The sequence below is a fragment of the Solea solea genome, chromosome 10 (assembly GCF_958295425.1).
Source record: "Solea solea chromosome 10, fSolSol10.1, whole genome shotgun sequence".
In the NCBI taxonomy this organism is placed as follows: Eukaryota; Metazoa; Chordata; class Actinopteri; order Pleuronectiformes; family Soleidae; genus Solea; species Solea solea.
In genome coordinates this window covers 27,944,102-27,965,607 of record NC_081143.1, presented here as the reverse complement: position 1 = coordinate 27,965,607, position 21,506 = coordinate 27,944,102, and the positions used below count along the sequence as shown (strand labels likewise).

The window sequence follows — 21,506 nt, the reverse complement described above, 5'->3', positions numbered from 1 at the left end:
AAATTCATTAAAAAACACAAAGCCATATTTGCCCTGGTGTATCCACTGTCATGTTGAAATCGTATGAAAGTGTGAGTGAATGGGTGAAGCAGCTATTTGAGTGGTCATCAAGACTAGAAAAGCGCTTTATAAATACAGATCATTTTAACATTAGTGTCCCCACAAAGATAGACATTCTGTGAGTTAAGGTCAGTAGTGTGTGTGTGTGTGTGCTCTATTTAGACATAGTGTGTGCGCACAGATAGAGAGTGAACATGTGCGAGTGAATGCAGCTGCCACATGGAGAGAAAGACATGACACGTTCAAACGCCTGAAGAGAGGAAGACCAACGTCAGATCACCGATCAAAGTTCCACCGACACCGTCCAGAAACCACGACCCACTCTGACTAACGCCGTCCACTGCAGCAGCGGGACAACTCTGAAAGTAAGTCATTCACAGCGAGTGAGTGTGTGTGTGTCTGTGTGTATGAATTATTGTTGAAGACAGAATCTGTGAATGGCAGATTTCCTCAGCCTCTCAGTTTGGAGCCGAGTAAATGTTTCTCTCTGGACGTTTCAGAGAGTTATCGTACAATTTCCGAGTTCCTTGTTGTACGTATCAACCGGAACGCCGCAATAAATCAGTCGTACACGTCGCTCTGTTCCGTTTTTATTCGTGAAATGTTGCAAATAACCACATAATGGGTTGTTTTGCTACAATGCTAACGATAGCCAGAGATACAAATCTAAATCTTATACTTTATTAATCTCCTTTGGGGAATTATTTCTCTGCATTTGACCCATCCTAGAATTAGGAGCAGTGGGCTGCCACACTGAGTAGCACCAGGGGAGCAATGGGGTTGGGTACCTTGCTCAGGGGTACCCCAGCCTTTTTGGCCTGGTGGGTACTTGAACCAGCAACCCTCCAGTTATAAGCCAAGTTCCCTTTCCTATGATCGTATATGACACATAGATGAATATAATGAATAGCCACCAGGGGGCAACAAGTGTGGGAGTGCAAAGAACAAATCAGGGAGTGCAAAGAACAAGCGAGGGAGCGCAAAGAACAAATCGGAGTGCAAAGAACAAATCAGGGAGCGCAAAGAACAAATCAGGGAGCGCAAAGAACAAGCGAGGGAGCGCAAACAATAAAATACAATATTTTTAAATGATTAAATCGATATTTGTTTTGCTTCTTAAAAAGTGAAAATATTGACACAAATCTAATTCTATAATTCTGCGAGTTGCTAAAAGAATGTAGTTTTATGACGACATTCCTAATAAAGTCTGCACTAACAAAGACAGTTTCACGTCGCTCGCTGTTTTAAAAAAAAAAGAAAAGAAAATTAAAAAGTCCAACATTAGCATTTGACTACGTGGGAACAAATGTATGAAAAGTTGCGTCACCTCCTCCTCCTCGTGTCTCTGTTGCCGCGGTGACCCAGAGTTTAAAATGTGCCCGACCTTCTGTTTATCTCAGTGAGCTCACGCCAAATATTCTCTGAAAAAAATCAATGCTCCCCTTTTTTTTGGTTTCCCAAATAGTTGAAAAATTAGGTGAAAATGTTTATTATTTTATGTTGACGTTATGTCTTTGTCGTCATAAATTGTTAAAGAAATATATATATAATTAACATATTTAACATTAATTCAGAGCAACTAAAAATAATAACATTTATAGGAATTTGTTTTGTTTCTCAATTTCTGTTGATACATCCCCATAAAACACACACACAATGTTTGTGCAGCTATTCTTCTGAGGACTCTGCATTGACTCCCATTCATTTTTTTTACAGCCTAAGCAAAGCCTTATCACTAACTCTTAACAATAACCACAATTACAATCATTAGTCCTCAACTTGACCAGTTCCTTTAGAAATTAGCTTCTACCTCATTAGGACCAGGTTTTGGTCTCCATGAAGATTACTGGTCTTAACAAGGTCAGTGTGCAGGTCCTAAAGTCAGTAGTTCAAATATTGATAGACTCACAGCTGGGGGAGTGTGTGTCTGTGTACGTATTTATATCTTTTCTAGGTCCAAAAACAACCTTAAAAACCTATCTCTGTGCGGACAGTTTGTCTGGGATCCACAACTTTTAGAGTTAACACCTGGTTTTAGGTTTAAGGTTAGAATTGGGTTTAGGTTAAAGTAAAGGTAAGCGTTAGCAAGAGGTGTCCTCGCTGAGACATAAAAACAAGTTTGTGTGTGTGTAAATATGCAGATCACAGTACCCGACACTCGACACTGTCTTACAGCAAACTCCATAAAGTTCACCTGGGGTCAAACGTTTCTCCCTCTGGGTGTCATCTTCCTCTTCCTCCTGACTCCTCCCACTCTTCCTCGGAGGTTTCGCGCTCACGAGCAAACGTCACGTGGAGTTTTAACTCGACCCATGACACCACTGACTCTGATGAAACACACACACACACACACACACACTGGATTTATGTTCTCCTCTGTTACTGATTCATGTACAGCCATGGTTCTAAAACTGTGGCACGTGTACCACCAATGGTTCGTGAGCTTCCTCCAGTGTAACAAAGTAAAAATGTGTCTTTTATTATTGTATTATTTCATCAATGTCCTTAAAAAACAAAAATGTAGTTTTGGAAAGTTGTCTACCTTTCTATCTATCTAGCAGAACATCTATTTCTAGACAGATAGATGTCATTACTGTACTTATGTAGTACAACATTCACATTCATCTGTACTTTACTTATACTTCTAGCTACTTTTACTCCACTACACTTCCTCTAACTAACAATAGATAATCAACAACAAATAAACAATATACAAGTAAGTAGGAAAGGAATTATTTACATACATACATATATGTATATATATGTATATATATATATATATATATATATATATATATGTATATATATAAATATAATAAGGTGCAGTTACTCTCGGTAGTATTATCACCAAATCACTGCAACTTGGGGCTAATGCTCAACGACACATATATTATAGACTTAGTAGAGCCAAGGAATTGATCTTACAACCCTCCAGTTGAAGGGCAGCTTGCCCTACCACTGATCCACCATGGCTCAAGTCTAACTCCTTACTTTTTTTTAATACTTTTAATTCCAAAACTTATTTGTATTTTATGTCAGTAAGTGTCACATACTTTAATAATTGTACTTAAGTAATACTATTTTATTTTACTTTTAAAATGACTTCAAGTCATTTCCTGGTCAAATATAATGGACACGCGGCTCCTCCCGCCGTTAGCCTGCGTTAGCTAGTGCTAACAGGTAGCATACACACACACGTACACGCAGAGATAACGCAACCAGCGTCCTTTCAAGTGTTCTTTGCTTTTACCCTGCGTTAGCTCACGCTACACGGGAGAACACCGATGCACAATTAATTCAAGCTTTAAAATACTTACATGACATCGGGAAATTCACCGCGGATAATTTAATACGCTCAGGTGGAAGTTTTAGTGCTAATTATTGTGGTATGATTGGTTTGTGGTTGGGAAACCGGCTCATAGGAGCATTACCGCCACCTGCCGGGCCGGGTGTGGATTGACAAGAGCGCTGAGCCCCTCAAGCAGACTACAGCAGATTACAGCAGATTACAGCATGTTATGAAAAGTGTCTGTCCAGTGTTGGGGTTTTTACAGCAGCAGCAACAACAGAACGACTCGCAGCTGAGAGGAGGAGCTGGTGGGTGGTCAATGCAAATTAGGTGAGCTGATTTACGAGCGTGCACTTATGTGATTGGCTCAGGGCAAAACTGGTCAAATACAGTCATTTTATGAATTAACTTATCACACCAGAAGACTTTTGCTAAATGAAATAAATACAGTAAATATTAAAATTCTAATAACAAACAAACATATATTTAATTCATATTTAATAAGGTCAAAATAATTAGGTTGCAAAGACAAATTAACATAAAGGCCTGTAGCTCCTCTAAATGTAAGATATGCATTTGGTTAATTTTATGATGCAAGACCTTGGCTTTCAAGATTATTATGCTGAATATATATGTATATATACATATACACATATATATGTATATATAAATATATATACGTATATATGTATATATATATACATTGCTCTGTCTTAGTTTCCTTGGTGTGGAGTAATGTGTAAGTTTTCACTCGATTCCCCCTTAAATATGAATTTAGATATGACGAGTCATATAATAATAATGTATAAAGTGCTACTGAGTAATCTGTAATGTTGATGTGATTTCTACTGAGTTATCTGCTGTAGTGTAGCAATTACTGTGTAATAATGCAGTAATGACACTGAATATCGTTTTGTAATGTAGTTATTATCACTTTAGTACAATATTACACGATAATCAACAGTAATTACTAAACTATAACAACAACTATAACAACTGTAGTAATGACTACATTACTGAATATAGTTAGTTAGTAGTGTTACAATGGCTGCTGACTGTGTGTAGTAATTACTGTTGTTTATCATGTAGCAACACAGTAATTACTACTTAATATTCGTTTACCTCGTATTAATGAGTAATCACGCAGTTATTGCTGCTGATTAGTCACTCAATAATGTAATAATTACCGTGTAATAATGCAATAATTAATACTGAATATTAGTAGTGTAATAATTACTGCTTATCAATCGTGTAATTATGTAGTTTATTACAGTTGTCGTGTGATAATGAAGCGATTATGGAAGAGTATTTATTTATGCGACAATGTACTAATGCAGAATCATATAATACTGTAATAATCTGACAAACATATTTAAGACAAAATATGATATTTTAGATATTTTATCCCCAAGACAAAGAATATGTTTTGCATAATTTGAAACTTGAAAGAATATTTAAATCCTTTCATATCCGTATAACCTGGCTCGACCACACTGTAAAAATAAACAGCCCTGCTGATAATCAGTTTGGTGAACTGACATACTTGTTTTTCGTCTCCAGCTGTCATGGCTCCCAGTTTGGCTCAGGCGTACAGGAGGAGGTGGTGGATTGCCATCACTGCCATCATCGAGAACCTGCTCTTCTCTGCTGTTCTGCTGGGCTGGACCTCTCTCCTCATCATGCTGAAGAACGAAGGCTTCTATTCACACGTTTGCATCGGTAAGACAAAAAACAAAAAACACCATCTAATCAGAATGAATGAAATCATAATCATCAATCATAAAACACAAGAAAACTCAATAACATGAAGAAACATGAACCTTTTTACCATTACGATGATCCTTGAACCCATATTTCAGTGTTAGCAGTCTAATGTTAGCAGTGTATTTTAAATGCTCCTAAAACTGTTTGTGTATTACTTCATTAATGTCAATAAAAAACAAAAAAAATATGCTTTTGGAAAGTTATCTATCCATCTATCTGTCTATCTATCTATCTATCTATCTATCTATCTATCTATCTATCTATCTATCTATCTATCTATCTGAAAATCTATTTCTGACTAACTAGGAGTTAGCTAGCTAGTTTAGTCAGCTAGCTAGCTAGCTAGCTGACTAAACTAGCTAGCTAGCTGACTATAGATAGATAGATAGATAGATAGAACTTGTCAAGCTAGAACCGTAGCTCGCCTTAACTTTGCCTTTTTAAACATTTTTATCGTATTTTGACTGTTTTATCTGCGATTTTATCCAGAGAACGACTCTGTCGGTGCTAACACCACTTCCTTGGAGAACCACGAGTGGAGTAGCTGTTTGGAGCAGGAGAAGATATTGAACCTCGGCTTCACCATCGGCTCTTTCTTGTTGAGCGCAGCCACGCTACCTCTGGGCATCTTGATGGACAAATACGGGCCCCGCCCACTGAGGCTCGTTGGCAGGTAGGAATTGTGTTCGATTGCGTCTGCGGAAAAAAAGTGACCCTCACTTTTCACCAGACTTCCTGTGTGTTTATGTGTTTCAGTTCGTGTTTCGCGGCTTCCTGTGCGATGATAGCTGCCGCCGCGTACAACCCCGAAGGTGAGCATTTCCGAACTTTTCACTCAGCATGGTTTGAAAACCAGAAAATGAGAATTTTCACGATGTTTCTGTTTATCATTGTTCCATCAGTGTTGTCCTTCCTCATCTTCATCGCTGTCTCCTTCAATGGCTTCGGGGGAATCTGCCTGACCTTCACTTCACTCACAGTACGATTTCCCCGCTCACACATAAAAACACATGTATTCTTCTTCCTCGTAATACCACGTGACGCTCTCTGAGCTTTTGTTTAGATCGCGTTTTCCTTCTTTTTTTGTCAAAAAAGACAGAGGCAAAAACCAACATTGTTCTCGTAAAGCGATAGGACAGTTTCACGATAACAATTTTATCAAATCCATGACAAGAACCTCTCAAAACCCAACACAGGTTTGTACAGTTATTCTTCTCAGGACACTGCAGTGACTCGTATTCATGTGGACAGATGAAACAAGGAACAACAACAATGTGACTCTGGTGGGACTCGAACCCACAACCTTTGAATCTCTTCTATAGAGCTATACTAGAAGTCCAATGCGCTGTCCATTGCGCCACAGAGCCGCTATATATTCATGATCACGGTCACTACCTGTACCCGCCCACCCCTGCTCTGCTGCTGTATATACACAAACACTCCCTCAGCCGGGTGTGATAGTTTTGCTTGATGCGGCACACAAGTGACGTTCCATCGTTTCTCTTGACAAAGACCAAACACAGACAGAATAATAGGTTCAATATCAATCAATCATCAAGCCCCTCCTGACAGAACGCCAGGTGTCCACCCAGTGTGGATCTGTCCACTCACGGCTCTGTGTTTGTGTTCCAAACACACAGTGTGACTCTGCTGCTGTGGAACCCGTGTGATCACAAGCTTGTGTCTCCACGTGAGTGCGTGTGTGTGTGTGTATTTTGGAAAGCAACACATGTTGTTCCACGCGTTCTAAATTCTGCCGCAGCCTCTCAGCCAATCAGAAAACCTGGTGGTCAACACACCCACTCCCACACACTCCTCTACCCTGTCTCTCTGTCTCTCTCTTACTGCACTTCCCTGGGTTAGAATGTGTCCTGGACTTGACATTGTTGACATTGTCATTCTGTCCTTTTGTGTTTGTGTGTGTGTATTCTTGTATTTATATTTTTGTCAGACACGCAGATGTATCTTTGTGAGGATATTTTGACCCTGTGGGGGTCAATTTGTCTGGGCCCCACACATTTAAATGGCTTTTTCCATGACCTGTAAATACCTGGTTTTAAGGTTAGAATTTGTTCAGGTTAGGGTAAGGGTAAGGGTATGGTAAGGGTACGTGTTAAGCTTAGGCATTTAGTTGTGATGTTAAGGTTAAGACTTAATTTCATGTAAACATGTTAGTCCGACTGAAATCGGTCTAGTCTTAGTCGGACTAAGATACCTGGATAATGCGATTCGTAGTGCGATTACTCCAGCATGTGTGCGATTTGTCTGATTATAAAACAAAGTGACGGCAGTTTCATGCAGCCGTGCTATGATGACTCCGCCCACATTGAGGAGGTACTACAGTAATGGAAAACCACGCCGAACAGTGTAGAGCCGAGCCGCGGTGTGCCGAGACTGTGTAGTGGAAAAGCACTATAAGTGTCTAGGCTGGTCTTTAGGAGGCAGGTCAAGTGGAAAAAAAGTAATTATGAGTTTAAAATAATATCATGATATTCCATCACAGTTACACAGTATTACAACTTTCAAAATAAAACTGTTTTGATATGGAACGATGACGTCCACATGAATACAGATTCCTTAAAAGGATAGCGGCACAAACCTGTGTGTGTGTGTGTGTGTGTGTGTGTGTGTGTGTGTGTGTGTGTGTGTGTGTGTGTGTTATTACACTGCCTGATGTAAACAGTGTGTATTCCCAGCAAACTTCAGCAGCTGCCAATACTTTAATGTTCCGTGTCAACTCTGATAAGACAGTTTGCACAAAAGTAAACAAACTGACGGGAACCCCTCCTGGTACAAGGGTACAGTCCTAAGTATAAAGTACCTAAAAGTGATACTTAAGTAAATGTTAAAGTATGTAACCAGAAAATGACTTTGGTAGAAGTTGAAGTCACTTTTTTTGTATAATATTACTGAAGTAAAAAGTCTTAAAGTTTATGACCTTTACTGTTTTCTGATATGAAATGTACTTAAGTAAATGTATTTTAAAAACAGAGCCATTGACCCATGGTGGCTCAGTGATAGGGTGAGTCGTCTTTCAACAGGAAGGTTGTTGGTTCAGTTCCTGGCTCTGCTAAGCCTATATGTGTCCTTGAGCAAAGACACTTTACCCTGTGTGAAAACAGCAGCTCATTGAGACTAGAAAACCTCTATATAAATACAGACCATAATACCAACTCTTCTTCTGTTTTTATTTGGTAGTAACGAGTAACAAAGTAGTTAGAGGAAATGTGATGGAGTCCAGACTTAAACTGATCTGATCTGAAGTACAGATACATTCATTTTGTACTTTGTTACAGTACTTTATATACGTGTATGTATGTGTACATATATGTATATATATATATATATATATATATAGTATTTTATTTGTTGAAATTCAGGTATTCTCACGTGCAAATCGCAAATATGCTTAAAAAAAATCCCTGAATGGAAACTGAGCTGATGTCATTCCTCTCTCCTCATGTTTCCATGTTGTTGTTGTTGTTGTTGTTGTTGTTGTTCCATTCTTATCTGGCCCTCCCTCACCTCCCCCTCTATGTCTCTCTCTCTCTCTTGTTCCATGAACTGCTCCTGCGTGTGTTTCCATATTTCACCTGTCATCATCATCATCATCATGTCTGTGAGCTCCGCTCCAGTAAACTGTGCTCTCACAGTTTTTATCTTCCTTCATTATTAACAACGGTTTAAAAAAACCAAAACAATAATCATTACAATGTAAATCAATAAAAGTGGAATTTATAAGTTATAAAATAACACTAATTTTAGTTAAATAAATGTTTTGCTTCTCCTTTACAGTGATAAACTCCCCCAATTTATTTTAAAAATATACTATAACAAATTGTGCATAAATAGTTCTAGAAACCAAATTAGGTGTTTTAAATCCATCAATGTGTTTTTTTCTATGACTTTCAACTTCTATCAAAACCGACTGCTTTTTACAACCACAACCAGAGTCGCCCCCTGGTGGCTATTCAATATATTGTTACTTTTAGTTTCTCCTCAGTCAGCAATACACACACACACACACATACAGTATCTCTCTCTCTCTCTCTCTCTCCCTACATGTATAAATATATATATATATATATATATATATATATACACATACATATATGTATATATATATATATATATATATATATATATATATATATATATATATATATATATATATATATAAAGGTCATGCACTTCATTGTGATGGTTAAGGTTAGGGTGTAAAGGTTAAGGGAAAACATTGTATCTGATGTGTCCTCACTAAGATATAAAAACAAGTTTGTGCGTGTACGTCAATCCAAGCTTGTTTGTATATAAGTCACTAGCTCCACCTGCTGGTTCACTTTGTAAAGTGCATGTAAAATACTAAAGTCAGTGTAGTTGACTCACGAGAGCTTAGAGCTGACACACACACACACACACACACACTCTGTAGAGTTCAGTTGTGTTTCATTTCTGACAGAAAAAGATGGAAAAATGACCTTTTTTCTCCTTTTCTTTAGTTGCCAAACATGTTTGGACATGTTCGAGCAACAATCCTCTCCCTGATGATCGGATCGTACGCTTCTTCAGCCGTCACCTTCTCTGGTGTCAAGGTGCTCACTCACACACACACACACACACACACACATGATTTACATGTTTATTAGCATTAGCATCATGGAAAATAAAATAGTTATTCAGGACGTGAGATGAGATAAAATGAGACAAGTTGAGAGGAAAGCAAGATAAAATCAAAATAAAATGACATGAGATGTGGTCAGGAAGGTAAGATAAGGAAAAATAAGATGAGATGAGACAAGAAAGATAAGGTAAGGTAAAATAAGATAGGTTAGAGTAAGTCAGAAAAGTAAGATAAGATGAAATGGAGAATAAAGTGACCTAACATGAAGAAGAAGAAACGAAAGAAGAAGGTGAAGAAGGTTAAATCAGAGTTGACTTGAGATGAGACGATAAGGTATTCTTTACATATTATTTTCTTCTTTCGTCTTTCATCCAAACCGTCCTCCTCCAGGTGATCTATGACCTGGGCGTGTCGTTCCGTGTCATCATGTGGGTTTGGTCTGGTATGGCCAGCCTGGTCGTCATTAACTGCTTCCTGAACTGGCCCAACGAGTCCTTCCCTGCACCCGAGGACCCCCGCTACACGTCAGTATCATGTTTGTTATATGTATGTCATTATGTTTTAAAGTAACTCCGATGTCTGACTGGAAACTGAACTTTGCTTTTGCTTTGCTAACTCCCCCCTCACCCAACACCAAATCCCATAGAGAAAATCAACGATTTTAACATCACGAGCACACAAGAGTCCTGTTAGTGACGCGTAGACCAGCAGCTCCTGTGTCTCACTGAGCTAAAAATGTGGATTTTCTCTATGGTTTGGACAAACTTCACTTTCCAGTCATAAAATGCTGTTTAACAGTGAGATAAAGCAGCAGAACCATAAAGTGTGTTTTTCTTCTTTAAAACACAAACACACGTCAGGATTTATTTAGATTTTATGGCTGTAGAATTGAATTCAGTGAGTGAGTTCTTCTGCTCCTTTTTATCCAAGATAACTTTGACTTTCCGTATCTGGCAGTAATTCAGCCGTTTAGGAATTACGGTGGATACTGCAGAGTCTTCCCGAGTGTCAGCGATTTATTTCCTCCCAATGTCGCTTATTTTTCCCATTTTCATTGAACAAATCAAAACAAAACTCAAAACCTGAGCACAGGTGCCCCTTGCATGACCCCGGGGCCAGTGTCAGCCTCGGGCAGAATATAAGACATGGAATACAACCCCCTAGTGGTTCTCTCACAAATAAAAATGAGACTTGGCTCCTCCTACACATTTTCTTCTGCCAAAACATGTTGTTATGGTTACTGAAAGCAGGTTAGGGATGGTGTTGTAACTTCAGGTGTAGATAACTGACCTATCTGTCTCTGTTTTTGTTCTTTTAGTAGTAAATCAATGAAAATGAGCGGAGTTGAGAAAGAAGACATGGCGTCTGGAGACAAGTACGTCGCTCATGTGGACGGCATGACAGCAGATCCCGGGCAGCCAGGCTCACGAGGCCCAGCGCAGGGTGATTCAAGATTCACCTGCATTTTACATACTGGCACCCTTAAGTGTTCACATTTGAATCCATTCGATCCCAGAAGAACTTTCTGGATCAGTACAGAACTTTACCTGCTTATTAAAGCTGTTACCATCTGACAAAGTCAGACTGATCTGCTCACACGTCACTGAGATAAACACATCTGAACATGTTAAAATGGATCACACTTGGATGATTACCTGCTCATCACCAACAATTCAGAGTGACTCCGCCCACACAAACCGAATCTAATCTGCAACCTGTAGTCTCACCGTTGGATGTCACTAATCCTCACTTGCTCTCTTCTTCTTCTTCTTCTTCTTCTTCTGCTTCAGGCTCGGTGACGTTCTGTCACTCTGTCTGTTCTCCAATCTTCCTGTGGAGTCTCATCACCATGGCGATGACCCAGCTGCGGCTGATCTTCTACATGGGTGCCATGAACGAGATGGTGGAGTTTTTGGTCACCCACGGCGACCCCCACCGTAAGAATAATACCTAAAAAAAAAGACAAGAAAACTGCACAACAACGCTATAAAAAAATGAGATGTGGTTCTTCATTAGAACCTTTCGAATGTTTGGTGGTGAGATTCCTGACCTGCTGCTGCTTTTCTTCTCTTCCAGCCTCAGAGATGCTGCAGAAGGAGGCGAGTGAACAAGGTAAGTCCCTGACTCAGAACCCTATCTTTGATTGTACTTGATTGGTGCTACAGTTATCCGTCCACTAATAATTCACTGCTTCTTAGAGGCCACACACGACAACATTTTTATATTTGAAGAAAGCAGGGTTCCCCCATGGAACCTCTTAAAAACAGGTTCCATGTAGTGGTTATCCTGGGTTCTGGGCCCTGGGTTCAAATCCCAGGATAAGTCTGTGTTCTCCTTTGCCTTTTTAGGTTATTTGCCCCTTAGCTGGGTTATGCAGATAAGTGCAGGGTACTCATGGGTCCTTGAAGGATTCTCAAAATTGCTCTTTACAGACATGGGTCATTGAAAGTGCTTGAATTTTGTGCGAGAAAGAAGTTAATTTCATACTTAAGTCAATGTCTCCGTTGTTTGTTACGACGCCACCTACTGTTTCTTGCCCTAAACATCTTAAAAGAGGTAAAAGTCACTTAATTGAAGGAATTTTCCATAAAGAGTGCTTTGTAAACAGGTTCCATAGTGTAGTGGTTATCATGTCTGCTTTACACGCAGAAGGTCCTGGGTTCAAACCCCAGTGGAACCAGATCTTTGGTAGCTGATGGACAAGAGGAAATGAAATGGGTTTAAATCCCAGGATAAGTAACAACTGTGCTCCCTGAGTTTTAATGGGTCCCTAAAAGTTTGTGAATTTGTGGAGAACATTTCAAGGCCCTTGAAAGATCAAGTGTTGCCCTGTGAATCATTGAAAGTGGTTTTATTTTGTGTGAGAAACAAATTGAGTTGATACTTAGGTAAATGTCTTCCGTGTTTGTTATGACACCACCTACTGTTTCATACTCTGAACATCTTAAAAGACATAAAAATCAATTAAATGAAGGAATTTTCCATGTAGTGTTCTTCACAAACAGGTTCCATAGTGTAGTGGTTATCACGTCTGCTTTACACGCAGAAGGTCCTGGGTTCAAACCCCAGTGGAACCAGATCTTTGGTAGCTGATGGACAAAAGGAAAATAAATGGGTTTAAATCCCAGGATAAGTAACAACTGTGCTGTCCTTTGCTCCCTGAGTTTTAATGGGTCCCTGAAAGTTTGTGGATTTGTTAAGATTTCAAGGCCCTTGAAAGATCAAACATTACCCTGTGAATCACTGAAGGTGGTTGTATTTTGTGTGAGAAACAGGTTGAGTTGATATTTAGGTAAATGTCTCCCATGTTTGTTGCGACGCCACCTACTGTTTCCTGCCCTAAACATCGTAAAAGAGATAAAAATCACCTCAATGAATTTTCCACGTTGAGCTCTTTATAAACAGGTTCCATAGTGTAGTGGTTATCACATCTGCTTTACACGAAGAAAGTCCTGGGTTCAAACCCCAGTGGAACCAGATGTTTGGTAGCTGATAGACAAGAGGAAAACCATTGCTGTTTCAAATCCCAAGATTTTCCATTTGCTTCCTGTACACAGATAAGTGCAGGGTTTTCATGGGTCATTGAATGATTCTGAAAATTGCCCTAAATAGACATCGGTCACTGTGAAAGTGCTTTAGATTTTGTGCGAGAAATACGTTAATTTGATATTTAGGTAAATGTCTACTTGTAGAACCTCTTAAAAACAGGTTCCATTGTGTGGTGGTTATCCTGGGTTCTGGGTCCTAGATTCAAATCCCAGGATAAGTCAAAAGCTTTGCCTTTTTAGGTAAATGTCTCCCTTGGTGCCACCTACTGTTTCATCCCCTAAAATTATTAAAAGAGGTAAAAGTCACTGAAATCACTGAAGGAATTTTCCATGTAGAACTTAGTGACAACAGGTTCCATGGTGTAGTGGTTATCATGTCTGCTTTACACGCAGAAGGTCCTGGGTTCAAACCCCAGTGGAACCAGATCTTTGGTAGCTAATGGACATGGTCTCCCGTGTTTGTTACGGCACCACCTACTGTTTCATGCTCTGAACATCTTAAAAGACATAAAAATCACTTAAATGAAGGAATTTTCCATGTAGAGTTCTTTATGAACAGGTTCCATAGTGTAGTGGTTATCACGTCTGCTTTACACCCTGAAGTGTAACCAGATCTTTGGTAGCTGATGGACAAGAGGAAAAGAAATGGGTTTAAATCCCATGATAAGTAAAAAGCTGTGCTGTCCTTTGCTTTAATGGGTCCCTGAAAGTTTGTAAATTTGTGGAGAACATTTCAAGGCCCTTGAAAGATCTAAGATTGCCCCGTAGTGTTCTTTACAAACAGGTTCCATAGTGTAGTGGTTATCACGTCTGCTTTACACGCAGAAGGTCCTGGGTTCAAACCCCAGTGGAACCAGGTCTTTGGTAGCTAATGGAAAAGAAATGGGTTTAATCTCAGGACAATTAAAGAGCTGTGCTTTGCTCCCTGAGTTTTTATGGGTCCCTGAAAGTTTGTGGATTTGTTAAGATTTCAAGGCCCTTGAAAGATCAAACATTGTCCTGTTTATCATTGAAAGTGGTTGTGATTTGTGTGAGAAACAAGTTGATTTGATATTTAGGTAAATGTCTCCCGTGTTTGTTATGACACCACCTACTGTTTCATACTCTGAACATCCTAAAACATAAAAATCACTTAAATGAAGGAATTTTCCATGTAGTGTTCTTCAAAAACAGGTTCCATAGTGTAGTGGTTATCATGTCTGCTTTACACGCAGAAGGTCCTGGGTTCAAACCCCAGTGGAACCAGATCTTTGGTAGCTAATGGACAAGAGGAGAAGAAATGGATTGAGTTGATATTTAGGTCTCACCAAGGACAAAAGACAAAGACTGACTCAGACCAAGATCCCAAGGACAATCACTTGTCAATCAATAAAAGTGGAGGCCATGGATGAAGACAAGCTCTTATAAGTTGTTAGCACATTCAGTCCTTGAATTTGAGGGAATTGGTCCTGGAAAAGTCTTTGAATTTGATGTGAACCAAGGTGTGGGAACGCTGAAAAAAGATAGAGAAGTTTCTTTTTTTCTTGCCTAAAAAGAAAAGTAATCTTGGCCAGCAACAATCTAACTTTGTCGTGATCAGATATCACAGTTCACTTTAAGCTTTCATGACCAGAAACAAGATAAAACAATGCAAATTTGCATGAAATCCCAATCAAAAACACTTCTGTCGTTGATTTCTATTGACCCTCGCTTTGTCCTTGTCCTCCCCAGTGAGTTTCTACTCGTCCGTCTTCGGTACCATGCAGCTGCTTTGTCTGCTGACGTGTCCACTGATCGGTTACATGATGGACTGGAGGATGAAGGACTGTGAGGAGGAGAATCCAGTCACACCAACCGTGAAGAGGTATTTCCAATACAATCTAATTCAATTTGTGAAGCAAAGTTAAGTGTCTTGCCCAAGGACACGTGACAAGTGCAATCAAACCCACAACCATCCAGTTGAAAGTTGATTCACCCATTGTGTATGATAGAAGTCCATTACTGCGTATAAGAGAGACAGTCAATATAGTTGTCATAATAAAAAGCAGTAAAAAAAACAAAAAACTCTAACATTTGACGTTTGCTCTTTTCAGCCACTCAAATCACCCGCAAAAAAGAGACAGAAAGATCCAGAAACTGACCAACGCTATGAGGTCCTTCACCTTCACCAACGTCCTGCTGGTCGCCTTTGGAATCCTTTCCATGATCGACCACCTGCCGATACAGGTTTGAGTTCTGACGTTCTGCTTGTGTCTCAGTCTCAGTGATGACAAGGCGACCATGTGTGAATCCGCATCTATCTGTTGTTCTTTTTGTCAGATGGTGTCGTTTGTTCTGCACACCATAGTGAGAGGATTCATCCATTCATGCTGTGGAGGTCTCTACGCTGCCGTGTGAGTACGACCACAAACAAACCCGCTACAGTTTTGAGTTGTTTTAGCCACACAGAAACGGCGTCTTAGGAAAATAGCTCCAAGGGTGAAACAAATCATAAAACACCACCTTTGTGTTTTTGTGTATACAACAAATACAACTTTGAAAAAAACGTTGACAACATTTTTAGTCAGATCTCGGAACTCCAACTCAGAAACTGACTTATGGAGCTTTTCCACCATACAGTTCCAGCACAAATGGTATCATTTTCCATGACTTTATAGCTCCTCCTCAACATGGGCGGAGTCATCATAACCAGGCTGCGTGAAACTGTCATGACATGGTTTTCTACACGACACTGTAACTGAATCATTAGAATCAGTGGATTAAAAAGATTTGTTCACAGAATGGTTCAGTACTTCCTGCATGTCACTGAGTTGAAATACCACTGAACGTGGTCGTGATTGGCTCACGATTGCCAGCTTTCAGCAGCGCTGTCACTAAATACACCAGATTCCTCTGTTAATTATTGAGATTTTAGACATTTCCTTTGCTAAATGTTGGAGATTAACGCATGTTTTCAGGATTTTTTATTCTTGTGTCGCGCTCGTGACTCTTCAGTGACGACACTGTCTGGTGACGTCACATTTTAGTATCGCCCTAGCTCGCTTAGAGCCTTGTCAGAACAGGTAAAAAAACCACCAGGTATCAGGTACCATCACTGATGGAAAAGCAAAGAAAAATGAGTTGAGTCGTGCATGAACTGTGTAGTGGATAATTGCCATTATGCTGTGTTTCCATCATGGTACGGTACGGTTTGGAACGGCCTGGGTCAGGCTTGTGTTTTGACTGAGAACAGTACCTTTATGTGGTAGGTGGGGTGTGGGCTGTGCCCGACGGCCAATTATGTTTTTCTGTCGCAATCAGCTGACTGTCGTAGGCCGTACTGTACCTCTTTACTATGGTACCCCAAGGGAAGGGTGCCAAAGAATGGAACAGTTGGGGCTGGTTTTTGGTAATTTGGTGCTATTCTTAGTAGAAATGCAAAAAACTGAACCGTACCAGGGTTTTTACAACAGTGAGGATAAAGAGGTAGACAATGGATGAAACTTACTCCAAAAGTCCAAAGTCCTCAAGTTGCTCTTGACGGCTTTGCTAGCAGCGCGTGAATGTATATGAAAGATGTTAGATAGCGCAAAGATCCACTGTGTGAATGGGTGAATGGCAAAAACTGTGGTGTAAAGCAGCTTTGAGTGGTCACCAAGACGAGGAAAAAGTGCTGCATAAATACAGATGCTTACCATTTTGTATATAAATGTGTTGAACTGAGCACTTCCTGTCTCCCATCCAACTCCAGGTATCCTGCCAACCACTTTGGGACACTAACCGGCATGCAGTCCATGATCAGCGCCGCCTTTGCTCTGCTACAGCAGCCGCTGTTTATGCTGATGGTGGGACCACTGGAAAGAGATCCTTACTGGGTATAAAACACTCACATATACAGTACACTCACACACACACACAGGTTCAGACAGCTTTCCTTTTAAGGACTCTGAATCGACTTCTGTTTATTTGGACAAACTAAACAAAGCCTAATTCCTTAACCTTAACCATAACCACAATTTTGTCAGAAATGAGGTCCTAACCAGGTCAGGGTTTATGCCAGAGAAGGTCCTAAAGAGGAAACAAATACAAGTGTGCTCACAGAAAACAAAAGCAACTTAATACCATCAACACATGTGCTGACACGTTTCTCCTCGCAAACAGATCAATCTGAGCCTCCTCATCTTATCCCTGGCTGGATTCCTGTTGCCGGGCTATCTGGTCTATCACCGTAGAAACCTGATCAGGGCGAAGGTGGCACGCAATAATCTGGCTGACCAAGAGAATGTTCCCCTGAGCCAATCAGAGAGCCAGTCCAACTGTAACGCAGCAAACGGATATGCGGCAAACGGGCAAGCAATGTCAGAGAACTGAGGATCCACTTATACCACGTGGTCACACGTTTAGAAGATCATGACTATAGAATAGAGCTTTGACATTGTGAGCGTAATGTCAGATTTCTCATTGAGAAAATATCCTTTAAAGGTCCAGTGTGTGAGAATTAGTGACATCTAATGGTGGGAGGGCAGAAGGCAACAAACGGAGGACCTTCAACAAGCATGACAGGGAACTATGGTGGCCTGTGCTTACCAGAAAGCATGCAAACACTCAACAACAACACTCTTTTCCCGACTGCCAAGTAACCATGCAACACTATTATTTAACGATGCAATTATTTTGTGCTCGGTGTCTATTCAACTTTACGGAAGCAGCGTGGATAAAGTGGAAAAATATAGTGCACTAAGAAGTAATATGTAGTTAAAAAAAATACCAATAATATACAATAGAGAACAATACCAATAAAATACAATAGAGAATACACAGACCTTGTAAAATACCCTTCCAATCTTTTCAGTGTTTTCTCCTTTTTCAGTGGTTAATAGTTTGTGAAAATGAGCAAGATGGCGGCCTCTATAAGCAAAATGGCCAAAATCGCCCAAAAATGGCTGTTCGACCCAAAATGGCAGCCTTCCTGTAGGACACGAATAATGACAATAACTCCTTCACTTTCAACATCACCATCACCGTGCATCAGTACATCAGCAGTAAAACATGGATGAATACAACAGATTAAAAACAGAGAAGAAAGAATAAATAAATAAAAATAATGTGGAGTAGGATCATGAGGAACAGGTGAGCTGGGTTTGGTGGTTGATGCGATGATGAAATGCGATTTTTCTATTACTGTGTTCACACCTAACTCTGGGACAACTGCCCTTTTTTCTGCAACATTAACCGCCAGTTGACACAAATTCTCCGGCAAAGTTGAAAACATACAAACCTACTCACAATATGTTCCATTTCTGCCGATAAACCTTCCTAAATGTTACACGCTGGACCTTTAACTTTAGATTCTGTCATTTAAAATGACACGTAGAGATGCCTCAGTGGTTGCAACGGAGCCTCGCTTTAGAATCTCAGCTCTGTTCCCCTCCTGTTTTGCAAAGCTCTAAATTTTCCTATAAGACGTGTGCAATATATGTGTGGGTGTAATGGACTGGTGAACTGCACTCTGGGTAATTTACCCTTAACCCTAGCAAGAAGAAACAAACAAACAAAGAAACCATTTTTCACATACTACATATATTATGTGCCGATATACAGTGTTTGTATGATAGCTTAATTTATAGTTTCTGTTCTTGAAGTAGCTACGTGCTAACTGAATCATAGCATGAAAGCAACAAAACAAAATGGTACACACCTCTCGGACACATACAAATAACCCTCAATGGGAATTAAAAACATTTTTTTTGACATTTTGGGAAACTGTATTTATTACCTGACTGAAATTTATTTGTATGTTTCTGATTGGCGTAACCTAGTTTAGCTTAAAAGCAGCTAGCCTGAATGTGTTACACGTTGAGAGCTCCTGAATTTAACATTTAGTTCTTTTTTGTAAATGTGAAAGTGACTGTATTTGGTTTAAGGGTGGAATCAACTGACTCTGCAACACGGCATTTCTATCAAAGACAGAGAAACTTGACGCTAATGCTAACCAACATTGTGAACACAGGGCAGATTAGGAGTTGCACTCGGTTCACCCGGACGTGTTGTTCTGTACATAATACTGCTATAATTATGATAGCTATGGGGAATATGAACAGGGTTATGTTTTTATTTAACAGCTGCTGTTGGTGATGTCTTTAAGTTAAAATTGCTGTATATTGACCTAAGTGTTTACCCAGAGACACATGCACACAGTTCGAGGTTCACACCAATCAAATCAGGTGATGCAAATATTCCAGCACAGATTCATTCAATCACGTCATGCGTTTCTTTAGCCACACAGCATTAAATGGAGCTCTCGAACAAAGGTTGTTCTCCCTGTTACCAGTCGTTTATATGTCTCGTCCGACCATTGGTATGTTCCAGTTGTAGTGTAGTCGAATTCGTCAGATACTCCAAGTTCTTAGTGCGACATTTCAAATGGAAGGCGCCCCTTTCAAGTCGGATTTCCAAAAACGGAAAGTTGGAGCAACTGCACAAAAGCTGCCATAAGATTCCAAAATGGCTTCCGATAGTAAAAACACTCAACAGTACTTTTGCTGTTCACTGCATTCTCCCATATTTGTTTCACGTTAAGTCGGTAGTACACATAGCACCTGTGTAGAGCGTCGCTATCGTCTGGTATTGCTAACAACGTAAAGCCCGAGATCCATTTGCTTCAGGGTTTTTTTTCTGATTGCGCGACTGTTCACTCCCTGTTCTTGACTTCCAACTCCCGATGTAAATGGAACGTACCAAGAGTGCACCCAACAAAGGTGGTCCTTTTAGCAACTCTCGCTAAGTAGTTAGCCATGACTGTGTAGGCTATAAATTAATAAATGGACAATGTCTTCCAGTTTCCTCTATGAATTAAATCGGGAATTATATCAGCATTATACTGACTTTGCTTGTGGGGTTTTTTTGTTTTGTCAAAGAAGAAATCTTGAAACTTGAATCTTGAGAAATGCCCCCGCTAAGCACATTTGTTAAGGGAGTAGGGAGGGGAATGCAAATGTGGCGTTCACACCAAATGCGTGATTTGCCCCGCGGGATCCCTGCATTTCTGTGGCAAAATCGGGAGGAGTTGACTTCACAGGGTTATTTTTTGTTAAAAAAGGGTTTTGTTGTATATGCTGGCATAATTGTATAATTTTCTCGTCCTTATTGTAAAAAAACACAAAATAATAATACCTCCTCCTCTCCACTACCAGGGGTTTTCTGAGGCTCTGCAGGAACTGACTTGTTTAAATGAAAGTTGGATATTTAAGAAACTGTATAAAATATAAGTCTTTGTAGCCTTAATGAAAATATCATGTCAGGGAGTAGCCAAAGCTAATTTATTTAACTGCCACAAACCAAGACGCACATGAATAAAGAGTGGATATATGTAAAATTAAAAAAAAAGAAAAAGCAGAGCACGACTAGCAGTCAAATAAAATAAGGAGTGCTTTTTATAGTGTTAAAACAAAATATGTAAAATGTGTGGTTGTAAGTTTTATCCAATGATTACATAACGATATGGTGTGTGTGTGTGTGTGTCTTTGACTGCAGTGGTGGATTCTGCTGATGTTTAAAGTGTTTTGATTCAGCGTGCGCACGAATAAAAAAAAATAGACAAATATTGTTTGAAATCCTGGTTTTTTTTTTAATAACGTACCTGCGTATGTAGCTATAGCTTCTACAGTTACAATATATAGCTAAACAACAGTGACAACATGTTCTGGAACTCTCCTGCACCAAATTCTATTGAGAAAATCATCTGTGTTTTAAGCTCGCTGGGACACAGGAGCTGCTGGTCTACTGCTGCCTTGTTTGGTTAAGTTTATGTCACTCATGTAAATCTGGACATAGGATAAATGAAAAAAAAAATAAATAAATGAAACTGACTGATAGAGACATTTGTGGATTAACACTTCCTGTGTGATGTGATGTAAAAATCGCAGATTTGGTCTATGACAGATTACAGAGGGACTCCAGTTTGGAGAGGGCTGTTAAACTGTGAGTTAAGGCAATGAGAATATCCTTAAACAGGTATAAACTGTATTATTTGAGCCTTTTCTTAAAGGTCCAGTGTGTAGAAATCACCTGATTGTATAAATTGTTGCTAAACTTACTTTAAGATGGGTGAATGTCTGATTGGACAACATAGCACCACCTTGCTAACGGCATGGACACGTCCCTCTGTGCCAATGCCAAAAATGCCATCTGGAACAGGATTATCTTGTCAGATTGCATTACAGGATAAAAGAGCAGATGCCCCCTGCTGTTTTGTCATATATGGGTC

At 39.7% G+C, this 21,506-nt stretch overlaps 1 protein-coding gene and 7 non-coding genes across 9 annotated transcripts; 7 read left to right on the top strand and 1 right to left on the bottom strand.

Annotated features, from left to right (window-relative positions):
• The first annotated feature begins 335 nt into the window (after nucleotides 1-335).
• On the top strand, nucleotides 336-18,786 carry slc43a1b (solute carrier family 43 member 1b). 2 transcript variants are annotated; one of them, XM_058640784.1, is made up of 15 exons: nucleotides 336-425; nucleotides 4,910-5,068; nucleotides 5,603-5,786; nucleotides 5,870-5,925; nucleotides 6,016-6,092; nucleotides 9,613-9,705; nucleotides 10,125-10,258; nucleotides 11,056-11,177; nucleotides 11,525-11,671; nucleotides 11,811-11,846; nucleotides 14,993-15,125; nucleotides 15,355-15,487; nucleotides 15,581-15,654; nucleotides 16,992-17,115; nucleotides 17,402-18,786. In XM_058640784.1, exons 2-15 carry the CDS (start codon nucleotides 4,915-4,917, stop codon nucleotides 17,609-17,611), a joined length of 1,677 nt encoding a protein of 558 aa, XP_058496767.1. In that variant the 5' UTR covers nucleotides 336-425; nucleotides 4,910-4,914; the 3' UTR covers nucleotides 17,612-18,786. The 2 variants fall into 2 exon arrangements, with proteins under 2 accessions (XP_058496767.1, XP_058496766.1); XM_058640783.1 differs by having other exon boundaries at nucleotides 11,053-11,177.
• trnar-ucu (transfer RNA arginine (anticodon UCU)) lies at nucleotides 6,389-6,480 on the bottom strand. Its single transcript is given in 2 exon segments — nucleotides 6,389-6,424; nucleotides 6,444-6,480. It is a non-coding gene; the product is annotated as a tRNA-Arg (tRNA).
• Nucleotides 12,342-12,414, top strand: trnav-uac (transfer RNA valine (anticodon UAC)). The gene has a single exon. It is a non-coding gene; the product is annotated as a tRNA-Val (tRNA).
• Nucleotides 12,739-12,811, top strand: trnav-uac (transfer RNA valine (anticodon UAC)). Its single transcript has one exon. It is a non-coding gene; the product is annotated as a tRNA-Val (tRNA).
• trnav-uac (transfer RNA valine (anticodon UAC)) lies at nucleotides 13,139-13,211 on the top strand. Its single transcript has one exon. It is a non-coding gene; the product is annotated as a tRNA-Val (tRNA).
• On the top strand, nucleotides 13,634-13,706 carry trnav-uac (transfer RNA valine (anticodon UAC)). The gene has a single exon. It is a non-coding gene; the product is annotated as a tRNA-Val (tRNA).
• On the top strand, nucleotides 14,066-14,138 carry trnav-uac (transfer RNA valine (anticodon UAC)). The gene has a single exon. It is a non-coding gene; the product is annotated as a tRNA-Val (tRNA).
• On the top strand, nucleotides 14,455-14,527 carry trnav-uac (transfer RNA valine (anticodon UAC)). The gene has a single exon. It is a non-coding gene; the product is annotated as a tRNA-Val (tRNA).
• Nucleotides 18,787-21,506: the final 2,720 nt, after the last annotated feature.